Source organism: Nyctibius grandis, chromosome W, assembly GCF_013368605.1.
Source record: "Nyctibius grandis isolate bNycGra1 chromosome W, bNycGra1.pri, whole genome shotgun sequence".
Taxonomy (NCBI): domain Eukaryota; kingdom Metazoa; phylum Chordata; class Aves; order Nyctibiiformes; family Nyctibiidae; genus Nyctibius; species Nyctibius grandis.
Genome location: NC_090694.1, coordinates 17,340,568 through 17,353,612, shown reverse-complemented (window position 1 = coordinate 17,353,612; position 13,045 = coordinate 17,340,568). Strand labels below are relative to the sequence as shown.

General features: G+C 46.3%; 1 protein-coding gene across 1 annotated transcript in view; it reads right to left on the bottom strand.

Annotated features, from left to right (window-relative positions):
- The window catches only part of LOC137675718 (ras GTPase-activating protein 1), a gene marked incomplete at its 5' end in the record, with an annotated part of 129,479 nt that extends 116,435 nt beyond the window's left edge, over positions 1–13,044 (bottom strand). Inside the window, one exon of the mRNA XM_068421909.1 lies at positions 12,740–13,044. Within this exon, the coding sequence (XP_068278010.1) occupies positions 12,740–13,044 (305 nt within the window). The remainder of the gene's footprint in view (positions 1–12,739) is intronic.
- Position 13,045: the final 1 nt, after the last annotated feature.

Genomic DNA, 13,045 nt, shown 5'->3' with positions numbered 1-13,045 from the left:
GCTACGGACAGCTAGAATTAGCCTCACGTCCACAGAGGAGGGGGGAAAGAGTTTAACCATCCTGATATCTGCTGGAGGAACAACACAGGAGGACATAAGCAATCCAGGAGGTTCCTAGAGAGCATCAGTGACAGCTTCCTGACACGGGTGATAGAGAAGCCAACGAGGAGAGGTGCTCTGCTGGACCTCATACCGACAAGGAAAGGCTCATTGGGGATGTGAAGGTCAAAGGCAGCCTTGGCTGCAGTGACCATGAGATGGCAGAGTTGGGGGGGGGGGGGGCAAAAGCAAGATCACAACACTGGACTTCAGGAGAGCAGTCTCGGCCTCTTCAGGGATCTGCTTGGAAGAGTTCCACGGGATAAGGCCCTGGAGGGAAGAGGAGCCCAAGAAAGCTAGTTAATATTCAAGGATCACCTCCACCAAAGGCAACAAGAAGGGCTTCTATAAGTACACAAGTGGCAAAAGGAAGACTAGTGAAAACGTGGGCCCGCTGCTGAATGGGGCGGGGGGGCTGGTGACACAGGACATGGAAAAAGGCTGAGGTACTGAATGCCTTCTTCGCCTCAGTCTTTACTGGCAAGACCGGCCTTCAGGAATCCCAGGACCCAGAGGCCAGGGGGAAAGGCTGGAGCAAGGAAGATGTACTCTTGGTGGAAGAAGATCAGGTCAGGGAATACTTCAGCAAACTGGTCGTACGTATGCTCACAGGCCTTGATGGGATGCGCTCGTGAGTGCCAAGGGAGCTGGCCGATGCCATTGCGAGGCCACTCTCGATAATATTTGAATGATCATGGTGACTGGGAGAGGTGCCCAAAGACTGGAAGAAAGCAAACGTCGCCCCTACCTTCAAGAAAGGGGACCCAGGGAACTACAGGCCAGTCAGCCTCGTCTTGATCCCTGGGGAAGGTGATGGAGCAGCTAATCCTGGAAACCACTTCCAGGCTGTCCTGGTTTGGCCTAAACCAGGCCGATTTTCCTTTCAGTGATTTTTACTTTCAGCTAAGTCTCCTCTAAATAACTGCACTTTCTGAAACTAACTGCATGTTTTTGCAGACAGTGTCTGCTTCCAGGACTGATAACGCTCGAAGTTTGTAGTTATCGCTGAGGTACCGGTAGGGATGTTGTGCAGTAAGGCTCTTGCTGTACTTTTTTCTTAGAGAAACCAAGGTCACCGCTGAATTCCTCACTGCTTACAAGTGAAAAGCCGAAGGGGGGTCGCAGCTGCAGGGGGGAGCAGACAGGGCAGGTGACCCAAAATTGACCAACGAGGGTATTCCATCCCATACACGTCATTCTCGGTATAAAGCGGGGGGATCACGAGGGTCTCCCTCTTGCTCCTCTTGCTCTTTCTGCTATGGCCGGTGTCCAAGGAGGACTCCGACTGTTTTCCTGCTGCCCCCGATCCCGATCTGTGCATCCCTGAATCCAGCTCTCGACCGTCGCTAGGCCCAGCCTGGGCCTTCCCGGAGCCTGCCCTGCAGTGCCGGTGGTGACGTTGCCGACATCGGGGGAGCTCGATCTTGGTTTTGTATATATATTTGTATATATTTGATTATTCCAATATTATTATTATACTCTTTTTCATTATTATAGGTTTATTAAAACTGTTTTAACTTTCCAACCCGTAAGTCTCTCTCCCTTTTCCCTTTCCCTTCGGGTGGGGGGGGAGGGTTAACAGAGAGCGTCTGCTGCAGGTTTAATCGCCAGCCCAGCTTTAAACCGTGACAGATTTATTGGCGCCCAACGTGGGGCTCGAGAGAAGCTCCAACAGGTTCCTCTGATAAGTCGAATCCCGGCTCCAGCGGGAGGAGACCCAGAGAGCTCAGCTGAGAGAGTATCAGATTTCTTCCTTTGAGATTTACGAGGGGTTGGAAATTAAAACAGATAGCGAAGATGCTGATGTCATTTTTGAACGCTGTGTTATCTCATCTCTTTATAAAGCCTTTTACAGAGTTAAGTGTAATGATACCTTACTTGCCGTATGCGCTGTTTGTTACTGTTTATGTGCAGTTTATCACTGCTGGGCACTGGTCAATGTGCATTGTTTTGTTATGGCGTTTCATACTGATTTATGTCGTGATAAACTGGGCTGTTACTATTCTGACCGCGGTAGCAGCGATTTTATCTGCGGACTCCGGGCGTCCTTTAGCTGATTGTGTTAATGATTACACTTCCAGTTTTACTGCAGGAAATAGTACCTTCTCCTTTTCTGCCAAGCTGATTCCTCTAGATTTTGTGAAATTAGGATGGTGCTGTCTAGGTGGCATGTTTTTATTTTCGGTTGTCCTGAATGTGTTTCTGATGTGGGATAAGATTAAATATCGGTGCAGGGACAGTTGTAGGTGTTGTGCAGCCACCTCAGATCCTACAGCGTGTGCTGCCGCTACAGCCACTAAATCCACTGAAACCTCAGCAGCCTGCACCACAACTGCTACACCCCCCAAGATGGCCACTGCAGCTACTCAGACTCTAACGAGTCTCAGCACTCCCACGACAGCCACTGCATCTACTCAGACCCCAGCATCTAACGAATCTGTACCAATTGCTCCTGTAACCAGGAAGAAATACCGAAAGAAATCAGCTCGTGAAGAGGAGGATGATGACTCAGAGCCTTCTAAGGCAGAGCCATCACAGGACCCAGGTGAGGGCCCTTCTCAGGCAGAGTCAGGGCCTGACACAGATGGGGGTTCCCTTGATCGTCATTTTAAAGCAGACCCATCACAGAAGAAAGGTCCTTCTAAAGCAGAACTATCACAGGAGGAGGACTCGGATGTAGAGATAACCTACCACTCCTTATCCCTGAAGGACCTGAGAAATATAAGGAAAGATTTCAGCCGTTATGATGGTGAGCCAATTATTACCTGGCTGCTCCGATGCTGGGATAATGGGGCAGATAGCATGCAATTAGACGGTAGAGAAGCCAGACAGTTGGGATCCCTGTCCAGAGATGGTGGTATTGATAAGGCGCTTGCAAGAAAGTCAAACACTATCAGTCTCTGGAGGCGACTCTTGTCAGCTGTAAAGAGCAGGTATCCCTATAAAGATGATGTTATGAGCCACCTGAGCAAATGGACCACTATAGAAAAAGGTATTAACTACCTTAGACAACTAGCTGTGCAAGAGATCATTTATAGACACCCACGGGAAATTGTAGATCCTGTAGATCCTGATGAAGTGGAATGCAACCGATCCATGTTCCGGAAGGTTGTGAAGAATGCTCCACCGACATACACCCATACATTGTCAATATTAGTCTGGGGAGAAGATGCTATGGCACGACCTAGTGTGGATGAAATGGCTAACTGTATGCGACAGTATGAAGATAGTATTTCTTCCCCACTGCAGGCCCGTGTCTCGGCTGTGGAAAAAACTGACTAAGGAAAACAAGGACTCATTTAAACAACTGTCAGACAAACTGTCCAGGATCGAGAATAAACTTGACTCTCTACCTACAGAGGCCCGCGTTGCAGCTGTTAGGAGAAAACACCCTCCTACAGGACCAGCTCAAAGGAAACGGAACACATCACGAGGTATCCTGTGGTTTGCCCTGCGTGGTTATGGGGAGGACATGAGCAGATGGCATGGACAACCTACCAGTACCCTACAGGCACGAGTACGTGAGTTGCAAGCTAAAAGAAATACCAGAGAGAATTTTTCTAGGAGGATGGCTGCTCCAGTTACCAGTGAGCAGGATCCCAGTCAGGGTAGATGGGCCTCAAATTCCTTTTTCCAGAGTGTGAATAGGAGAAATGAAGGTCCAGTCCCTGTGAGCAGCACGAATCCATTTCTTGATTAGGGGGGCCCTGCCTCCAGCCAGGTGGAGGAAAGGGACAACCGAGTTTATTGGACTGTGTGGATTCGATGGCCTGGCACATCAAAACCACAAAGGTATCGAGCCTTGGTAGACACTGGTGCACAGTGCACCCTAATGCCATCGGATCATAAAGGGGCAGAACCTATCAGTATTTCAGGAGTAACAGGAGGATCTCAAGTGTTATCTGTATTGGAGGCCGAAGTGAGCCTAACTAAAAATGAATGGAAAAAGCACCCCATTGTGACTGGCCCAGATGCTCCGTGCATCCTTGGCATAGACTACCTCAAGAGAGGGTATTTTAAGGACCCAAAAGGGTATAGATGGGCCTTTGGTATAGCAGCTGTAGAGACTGAGGACATTCAACAGCTGTTTACCTTGCCTGGCCTCTCAGAGGATCCTTCTGTTGTGGGGTTGCTGAAGGTCGAAGAACAACAGGTGCCAATTGCTACTGCCACGGTGCACCGACGACAATATCGCACCAATCGAGACTCCCTGATCCCCATTCATAAACTGATTAGACAATTAGAAAATCAAGGAGTGATTGGCAAGACTCGCTCACCCTTTAATAGTCCTATATGGCCAGTGCGAAAGTCTGATGGAGAATGGAGATTAACTGTGGACTATCGTGGCCTAAATGAAGTTACGCCACCGCTGAGTGCTGCTGCGCCAGACATGCTAGAACTTCAATACGAACTGGAGTCAAAGGCAGCCAAGTGGTACGCCACCATAGACATTGCTAATGCATTTTTCTCTATTCCTTTGGCACCAAAGTGCAGGCCACAGTTTGCTTTTACCTGGAGAGGTATCCAGTATACCTGGAATCGACTGCCCCAGGGGTGGAAACACAGTCCTACTATTTGCCATGGACTGATCCAGACTGCACTAGAAAAGGGTGGAGCTCCAGAACATTTGCAATACATTGATGACATCATTGTGTGGGGTGATACAGCAGCAGAAGTTTTTGACAAAGGGGAGAAAATAATCCAAATTCTTCTGAAAGCTGGTTTTGCCATAAAAAGAGGCAAGGTCAAGGGACCTGCCCGGGAGATCCAGTTTTTAGGGATTAAATGGCAAGATGGGCGTCGCCAGATCCCAATAGAGGTGATCAACAAAATAACAGCTATGTCCCCACCAACTAACAAAAAGGAAACACAAGCCTTCTTAGGCGTTGTGGGTTTCTGGAGAATGCATATTCCAGATTACAGCCAGATTGTACGCCCTCTTTATCAAGTGACCAGAAAGAAGAATGATTTTCAGTGGGGTCCTGAACAACGACAGGCCTTTGAACAGATTAAACAAGAGATTGTGCATGCAGTAGCCCTTGGACCAGTCCGCACGGGACAAGATGTTAAAAATGTGCTCTACACCTCAGCTGGGGACAATGGTCCTACCTGGAGCCTCTGGCAGAAAGTGCCAGGGGAGACTCGAGGTCGACCCCTAGGATTTTGGAGTCGAGGATACAAGGGTTCCGAGGCCAATTACACCCCAACTGAAAAAGAGATACTGGCAGCATATGAAGGAGTTAGAGCTGCCTCAGAGGTAATTGGTACTGAAGCACAACTTCTCCTGGCACCTCGATTACCAGTATTAGGCTGGATGTTCAAGGGTAAGGTTCCTACTACTCATCATGCAACTGATGCTACATGGAGTAAATGGATTGCATTAATTACACAGAGGGCTCGAATAGGAAACCCTAATCGCCCAGGAATCTTAGAAGTGATCATGGACTGGCCAGAAGGCAAAGACTTCGGAATGCCACCAGAAAAGGAGGTGACACGTGCTGAAGAAGCCCCACCGTATAATGAACTACCAGAGGATGAGAAGCAGTATGCCCTGTTCACCGATGGATCCTGCCGTCTCGTAGGAAAGCATCGGAAGTGGAAAGCTGCTGTATGGAGTCCCATACGACGAGTCACAGAAGCCACAGAAGGACAAGGTGAATCAAGTCAATTTGCAGAGGTAAAAGCCATCCAGCTGGCTCTAGACATTGCTGAACGAGAAAAGTGGCCAAGGCTGTATCTTTATACTGACTCATGGATGGTGGCAAATGCCTTGTGGGGGTGGTTAAAGCAGTGGAAGCGAAGCAACTGGCAGCGTAAAGGTAAACCTATTTGGGCTGCTGAACTGTGGCAAGATATTGCTGCTCGGCTAGAGAAACTAGTCGTGAAGGTACGTCACGTAGATGCTCACGTACCTAAAAGTCGGGCAACTGAGGAACATCGAAACAACCAACAAGCAGATCAGGCTGCTAAAGTGTTCCAAATAGATTTGGACTGGGAACATAAAGGTGAACTATTTTTAGCTCGGTGGGCTCATGACACTTCAGGTCATCAAGGGAGAGATGCAACATACAGATGGGCTCGTGACCGAGGGGTGGACTTAACTATGGACTCTATTGCACAGGTTATCCATGATTGTGAAACATGCGCCGCAATTAAGCAAGCCAAACGGTTAAAACCTTTGTGGTATGGGGGATGGGGGTTGAAATATAAATATGGGGAGGCCTGGCAAATTGACTACATCACACTCCCTCAAACCCGCCAGGGTAAACGCTATGTGCTTACCATGGTGGAGGCGACCACCGGATGGCTGGAAACATACTCTGTGCCCCATGCCACTGCCCGGAACACTATTCTGGGCCTTGAAAAGCAAATCTTGTGGTGACATGGCACACCAGAGAGAATTGAGTCAGACAATGGGACTCATTTCAAAAACAGTCTCATAGACAACTGGGCCAAAGAGCATGGCATCGAATGGGTATATCACATCCCCTATCATGCACCAGCATCTGGGAAAGTTGAACGGTATAATGGGGTGTTAAAAACTACCCTAAAAGCAATGGGGGGTAGAACCTTTAAAAACTGGGATAAGCATTTGGCACAAGCTACCTGGCTAGTTAACACCAGAGGATCTATCAACCGAGCTGGCCCTGCTCAGTCAGACCTTTTACATACAGTAGAAGGGGATAAAGTCCCTGTGGTGCATGAAAGGAATCTGTTGGGAAAAACTGTCTGGGTTCTTCCTGCTACGGGCAAAGGTAAACCCATTCATGGGATTGCTTTTGCTCAAGGACCTGGATGTACTTGGTGGGTGATGCTGCAGGATGGTGGAGTCCGATGTGTCCCTGAAGGTGATCTGATCTTGGGTGAGAATACTTAATTCTGAACTGTATGATGTTAATTGCTGCATAATACTAACAGTGTTCATAAGTGTCTTTCAGGTTGAAGCAGTGGTGATGGGAATAGAGCTAGCTGCAAGTGGCGTCCAGTAACCTCCTCGAGACTGACATCTTTAACCTGCAACCCGTGGGCACGAACTGTGACAAAGCTCATACCATCTCTCCTACCCTGGGAGACTCCTAGCCAGATGGAAACCCACAATCCTGAACTAAATGAACTTGATGAACTTTTTTTTTTTTCTGTATAGAGATGAATCATAAACTAATGTTATCTGTATATATTTTAAAATGAAAAGTTAGTGGTGATCTGAGTATGACGTGAATGGTATGGAATAAGGGGTGGAATGTCCTGGTTTGGCCTAAACCAGGCCGATTTTCCTTTCAGTGATTTTTACTTTCAGCTAAGTCTCCTCTAAATAACTGCACTTTCTGAAACTAACTGCATGTTTTTGCAGACAGTGTCTGCTTCCAGGACTGATAACGCTCGAAGTTTGTAGTTATCGCTGAGGTACCGGTAGGGATGTTATGCAGAAAGGCTCTTGCTGTACTTTTTTCTTAGAGAAACCAAGGTCACCGCTGAATTCCTCACTGCTTACAAGTGAAAAGCCGAAGGGGGGTCGCAGCTGCAGGGGGGAGCAGACAGGGCAGGTGACCCAAAATTGACCAACGAGGGTATTCCATCCCATACACGTCATTCTCGGTATAAAGCGGGGGGATCACGAGGGTCTCCCTCTTGCTCTTTCTGCTATGGCCGGTGTCCAAGGAGGACTCCGACTGTTTTCCTGCTGCCCCCGATCCCGATCTGTGCATCCCTGAATCCAGCTCTCGACCGTCGCTAGGCCCAGCCTGGGCCTTCCCGGAGCCTGCCCTGCAGTGCCGGTGGTGACGTTGCCGACATCGGGGGAGCTCGATCTTGGTTTTGTATATATATTTGTATATATTTGATTATTCCAATATTATTATTATACTCTTTTTCATTATTATAGGTTTATTAAAACTGTTTTAACTTTCCAACCCGTAAGTCTCTCTCCCTTTTCCCTTTCCCTTTCCCTTCGGGTGGGGGGGGAGGGTTAACAGAGAGCGTCTGCTGCAGGTTTAATCGCCAGCCCAGCTTTAAACCGTGACACAGGCACATGAAGGACAAGAAAAATCACCAGGAATAGTCAGCATGGATTCACCAAGGGGAAGTCTTGCTTGACCAAGCCAATAACCTTCTATGATGAAATGGCTGGCTTGGTAGATGAGGGGAGAGCAGTGGATATTGTCTACCTAGCCTTCAGGAAGACTTTTGACATCGTCTCTCATAAGATCCTCATAGAGAAGCTGTTGATGTATGGACAGGATGAGCAAACAGCAAGGTGGACCAAAAACCAGCTGAACGGCCAGGCCCAGAGGGTGGTGGTCAGCAGCACGAAGTCTAGTTGGAAGCCAGTAACTAGCAATGTACCCCAGGGGTCAATACTGAGTCCAGTCCTGTTCAACATCTTCATTAATGATCTGGATGATGGGGCAGAGAGCGTACCCCTCAGCAAGTTTGCAGATGACACAAAACTGGGAGGAGCGGCTGATACGCCAGAGGGTCATGCTGCCACCCAGAGGGACCTCGACAGGCTGGAGAAATGGGCTGACAGGAACCTCATGCACTTCAACAAGGGGAAATACAAAATCCTGCACCCGGGGAAGAATAAGCCCAGGCACTAGTACACGTGCTGGGGGCTTACCAGCTGGAAAGCAGCTCGGCAGAAAAGGACCCGGGGGTCCTGGTGGACACCAAGTTGAACATGAGCCAGCAACATGCCCTTGCCACAAAGAAGGCTAACAGCATGCTGGGCTGCGTTAGGAGGAGTGTCGCCAGCAGGTCGGGGGAGGTGATCCTTCCCCTCTACTCAGCACTGGTGAGGCCACACCTGGAGTCCTGTGTCCAGTTTTGGGCTCCCCAGTACAGGAGAGACATGGACATACTGGCGAGAGTCCAGGAAAGGGCCACGAAGATGAAGGGACTGGAGCATCTCTCCTGTGAGGAAAGGCTGAGGGAGCTGGGACTGTTTAGCCAAGAGAAGGCTGGGGCGGGGGGGGGGGGGGGGGGGGGGGGGGGGAAAATCTCATCAACGTATATAAATACCTGAAGGGAGGGTGCAAAGACAACAGAGCCAGGCTCTTTGCATCTTGTCCTGTCACTGGGCACGACTGAAACGGGCACTATCTGAAACACAGGAGGTTCTGTCTGAACATAAGAAAACACTTTTTTTTTTTTTTACTGTGAGGGTGATGGAGCACTGGGCACAGGTTGCCCAGAGAGGTTGTAGAGTCCAAACATGCCAATAGTATTTCCCGTCAGTTTTCAATGCAACACAAATTTATTCTTTGGTACGGAGTACGGCCTTCAGTAATTATTGTGAAACTATGCACTTTCAGAAAAACATTGTTTTCTTATTAGCTACTGAAATAAACAAATGCTGTAGAACTCTGGACTTGCTACCTCTGACAGACTCATCTGAAGAAACTATAACTTCACACTACACTGATACAAAACACTTTTTTACTTTCACTCAAACCATGTTTATTTAATATTTCTCTACCCAGCTCTCTATCTCCAACTGTTTTTTATCACTAATACGTCACCTCAACAGATACCAAGAGTGACTGTAAGAATACATCTACTGTGGGTAGGATTTTTGTTTTAACAAGACAGTATTTTGACAACCTATTTCATCTTGTAAGGTTAATATCTTTTGATTTCAACCGATTTCCATTTCAAACTGATAATCACCGCTTAAAGAAACACCATATGAAAATATGAATTGTGTTGGAATATACTGGAACTGCTTCTGCCATCTTAATGCAATGCTAAGATATATCTTGTCAACTTTAAGATTTTTATTCAAATACATAAACAACTAAACTATTTCACATATCACTGGTTTACTACTAAATTAAGTATCATTCATTCACATTAGTTTTGTAGGCATTTCCAGACTGCCATCAACCTCTTGCAGTGAGCTTTGCAGATGGGGTAGAGAGTGCAGAGAAAAAGACCAAAACACACACAGAATTGCCCACTCTATTCCCTAGCATCCTGTGCCTCCCACCTACCATCAAGCTACAGCATAAACATGCTACTTCTATACTCAAATGAAAAAGCACACACTGAACAGACAATCATTAAGTCAGTCTCACTCAGGATTGTGGGGCTAGCATTGCCTTACACAGTATTTGCATGCCCCCTGCACACCAAGTACAGAACTGGAACAGAGGTAGGATGTGTGATGATTGGTTAACATGTCCAGATAGCGCTTTCGCAACTCAACAATTAGAGAGGACAGCCCGATCAGGGAATTCTGAATTCCCCGAGCCCGTCAGCTGGGTCGCTCATCCAAAGAAGCCATGCCCTGCTTCCTGACACCCTGCCTGATAACCATGGTTATGTAAGCCTTTGCACTCCTGGATATTAAGCTTAGCCCAGTATTGGTAAATTATTGGATCTGCTGTTGTTTTGACCTGGATAATCGTACTACTGAATTACTGGATGTGTTGTCGTAACAACACAGATAATTGTACTACTGATCTGTATTTATTACTGTATATATTTAGCAATAGCTTGTTTATCCCTAAAGCTGTTGGTCTGGCATCTGTTACTGTATCCTGAACCTATAACTTGGCGGTGCCACCTTAGGCCCTTACAAGGATCAAAGACAAATATCAATCATCATACTTTGGGATTTTGAGTATTTTAATAAAAAGAATCTGTTACATACTGACAAACTCCTCCCACTGCTAGAAAATGAAAGAAATCATGTTAAAATCTATTCCCTGAGGTACTTGGAAAAGAGAAGAGGAAGTTAAGTGTATTAGGTGTTTGCTTATAATATTAAGGTGACAGATCTTTGTTCTGGCAATAAATCAAGAGTTCAAGTCTATAAAAGCAGATGGTATGACTACAAAGAAAGGACGCTTCCAAAATAAAACATCAGGACTGAAAGGATACAACTTACTATCAACGTACGGCTAATTTAAAATTACTTAACTGAGAACGGTAAAAAAATTGACTTTGTATTAAAATAGATGCACGAAAGAGAAAAAGGCTTCTGATTATTTTAATTAGCCAACAACTTTTTTTTAAAGTCACAAAAAGGATAGGTTACAAAGAAAAAACAGTTAAGTAGATGGAGGTATAAGCTTCTGAATCAATTTTTTTTTTTAATCTATTTTACTGCTTTGATGTTTTTATATTAAAGTATCTGCAAGAGCAAATACTCAACTACACAGTTATGCTGGTCCTGCAGAGACTTCAATATCCCTTTTGTCTTAATAAGGTAAGCAGCCTCATCGACCAATACAGAAAATTAGGGCCTTCGCAGTCTTCCCCTAGAACATGCTTTTTGTCAGAAATTTTGTATCCTCTTTTATGAAAGTTAACCTTCATGCTATCATATGAGTTACAAGACAATATTCTGACAGCGAAATCCACTTACATTTGTGAAAGTAGTAACAATTACTTAGTATCAAATACATGACCGTTCATTAAGAATTACCCCTCTTCCTAAAAATATTTCCAAAAAACACCTACTGTCTGGGAAACATCATAACCCGTTCTAACAGAAAAAGCAGTCTGATCTTTCAGAGAGAAAGAATTCTGTATCTCTCTGACTTAATACACAATATTGAAGAAGTAACCTCACCTTTATGTGCTTCTATTTCCCTCCTCAGCCCTTATCTAAACTGCCTGATTATATTGCTCTCTCTTTATGGGAGCGTACAACTTTAAGACTATTCAAACACTGTCTTCACAAAACAAAGTCTTATTCTTTATTAACTTCCACAAAAAGTCAGGAATTTAAAAGAGAAAAGGATTAGTAGAAAGCCTGTCAAGGTTAGAGAGATTATTTTTTTTTTTTAAATCATATTACAGTTTTTTTTACATATTAAATCAAATTTTTTACATATTAAATCAATATTACAGTTTACCTCCTCCTTACAACTGCAATGGCTTCTGAAATCTTGGAAATACCTGAAATAATGCAGAAGTTAACTCTCTGACACTGGAGTTATGAGAGAAGGTAAAAATGAACCCAAATTCAGATGGGTTTTCAGATGAACTTTAACCTATACCTTGAACATATCTGACATCCTGTCATCCTGTATCTTGAAACCCTGTTATCCTCTATACTTACTGTAACTTCAGGAATAACATATTTCTAGATGCCAACGTAAGCAATTTAATTAAGCCTTTGAAAGGGTTTCATTTTGGGGAGAATAAGGTACCTGCTTGAGGGCTGTTCCAATACAAACCTTGCAACCTTTTTATGTAAATCTGCAGACTTCCTAGAGTTCGTTCATTGTTAAATCCGAAGGTTGTGTTTAGAGCACTCGCTAGTTACATGAACTCTAAATAACATTATCTGTTTTTCTTATTTCACAAAATATAAACACAGAACTGCTCTGCCTCTAGGGCAAGATTCTTTATATAACTAGCACTGTAGGAATCCCGATTAACCTAATTGAAGGATAAGTATAAAAAAACCTTAATGAAGACTTGCAGTTTCTTTTTTTCAATTGCCTCTTCTCCCCAAACATAACCTGATTAAAAACTTCTGCGACACTTCCACAGGAGTTTGACACACACTTTCCACTGAGAAAAGGTGGGGGCCCGACGCGCGCTCCCCGCTGCGGCGCCCCCCCTCCCCGCGGGGGAAGCGCCCAGGGGTGGCGAGCGCCCGGCGAGGCACGGAAGCGCTGCTACTCACTGGTTCGTGGGGGGAGCGTTGAGCGGGATGGCCACCTCCTCCTCTTCATACTCCGGCCCATCCAACGAGTCGCCTTCGTCCACGGTCCCTAGCCCCCCCGCCAAGGAAGGTGGCTGTGGCGGCGGCGGGGGAAAGGCGACAGTGCTGGCTTCGGGTGGGGGCAGCACCCCTCCGGACACCCCCGGCCCCTGGCCCTGGCCAGTTGCTGCCACGGCGCCACCGCCTCCGGACACCAGGGGAGCAGGCCTCGAGCCTAGCGCCAGGAGCCCCAGCGCCGAGCACAAAGCCGGACCGCCAGCGCCCGGG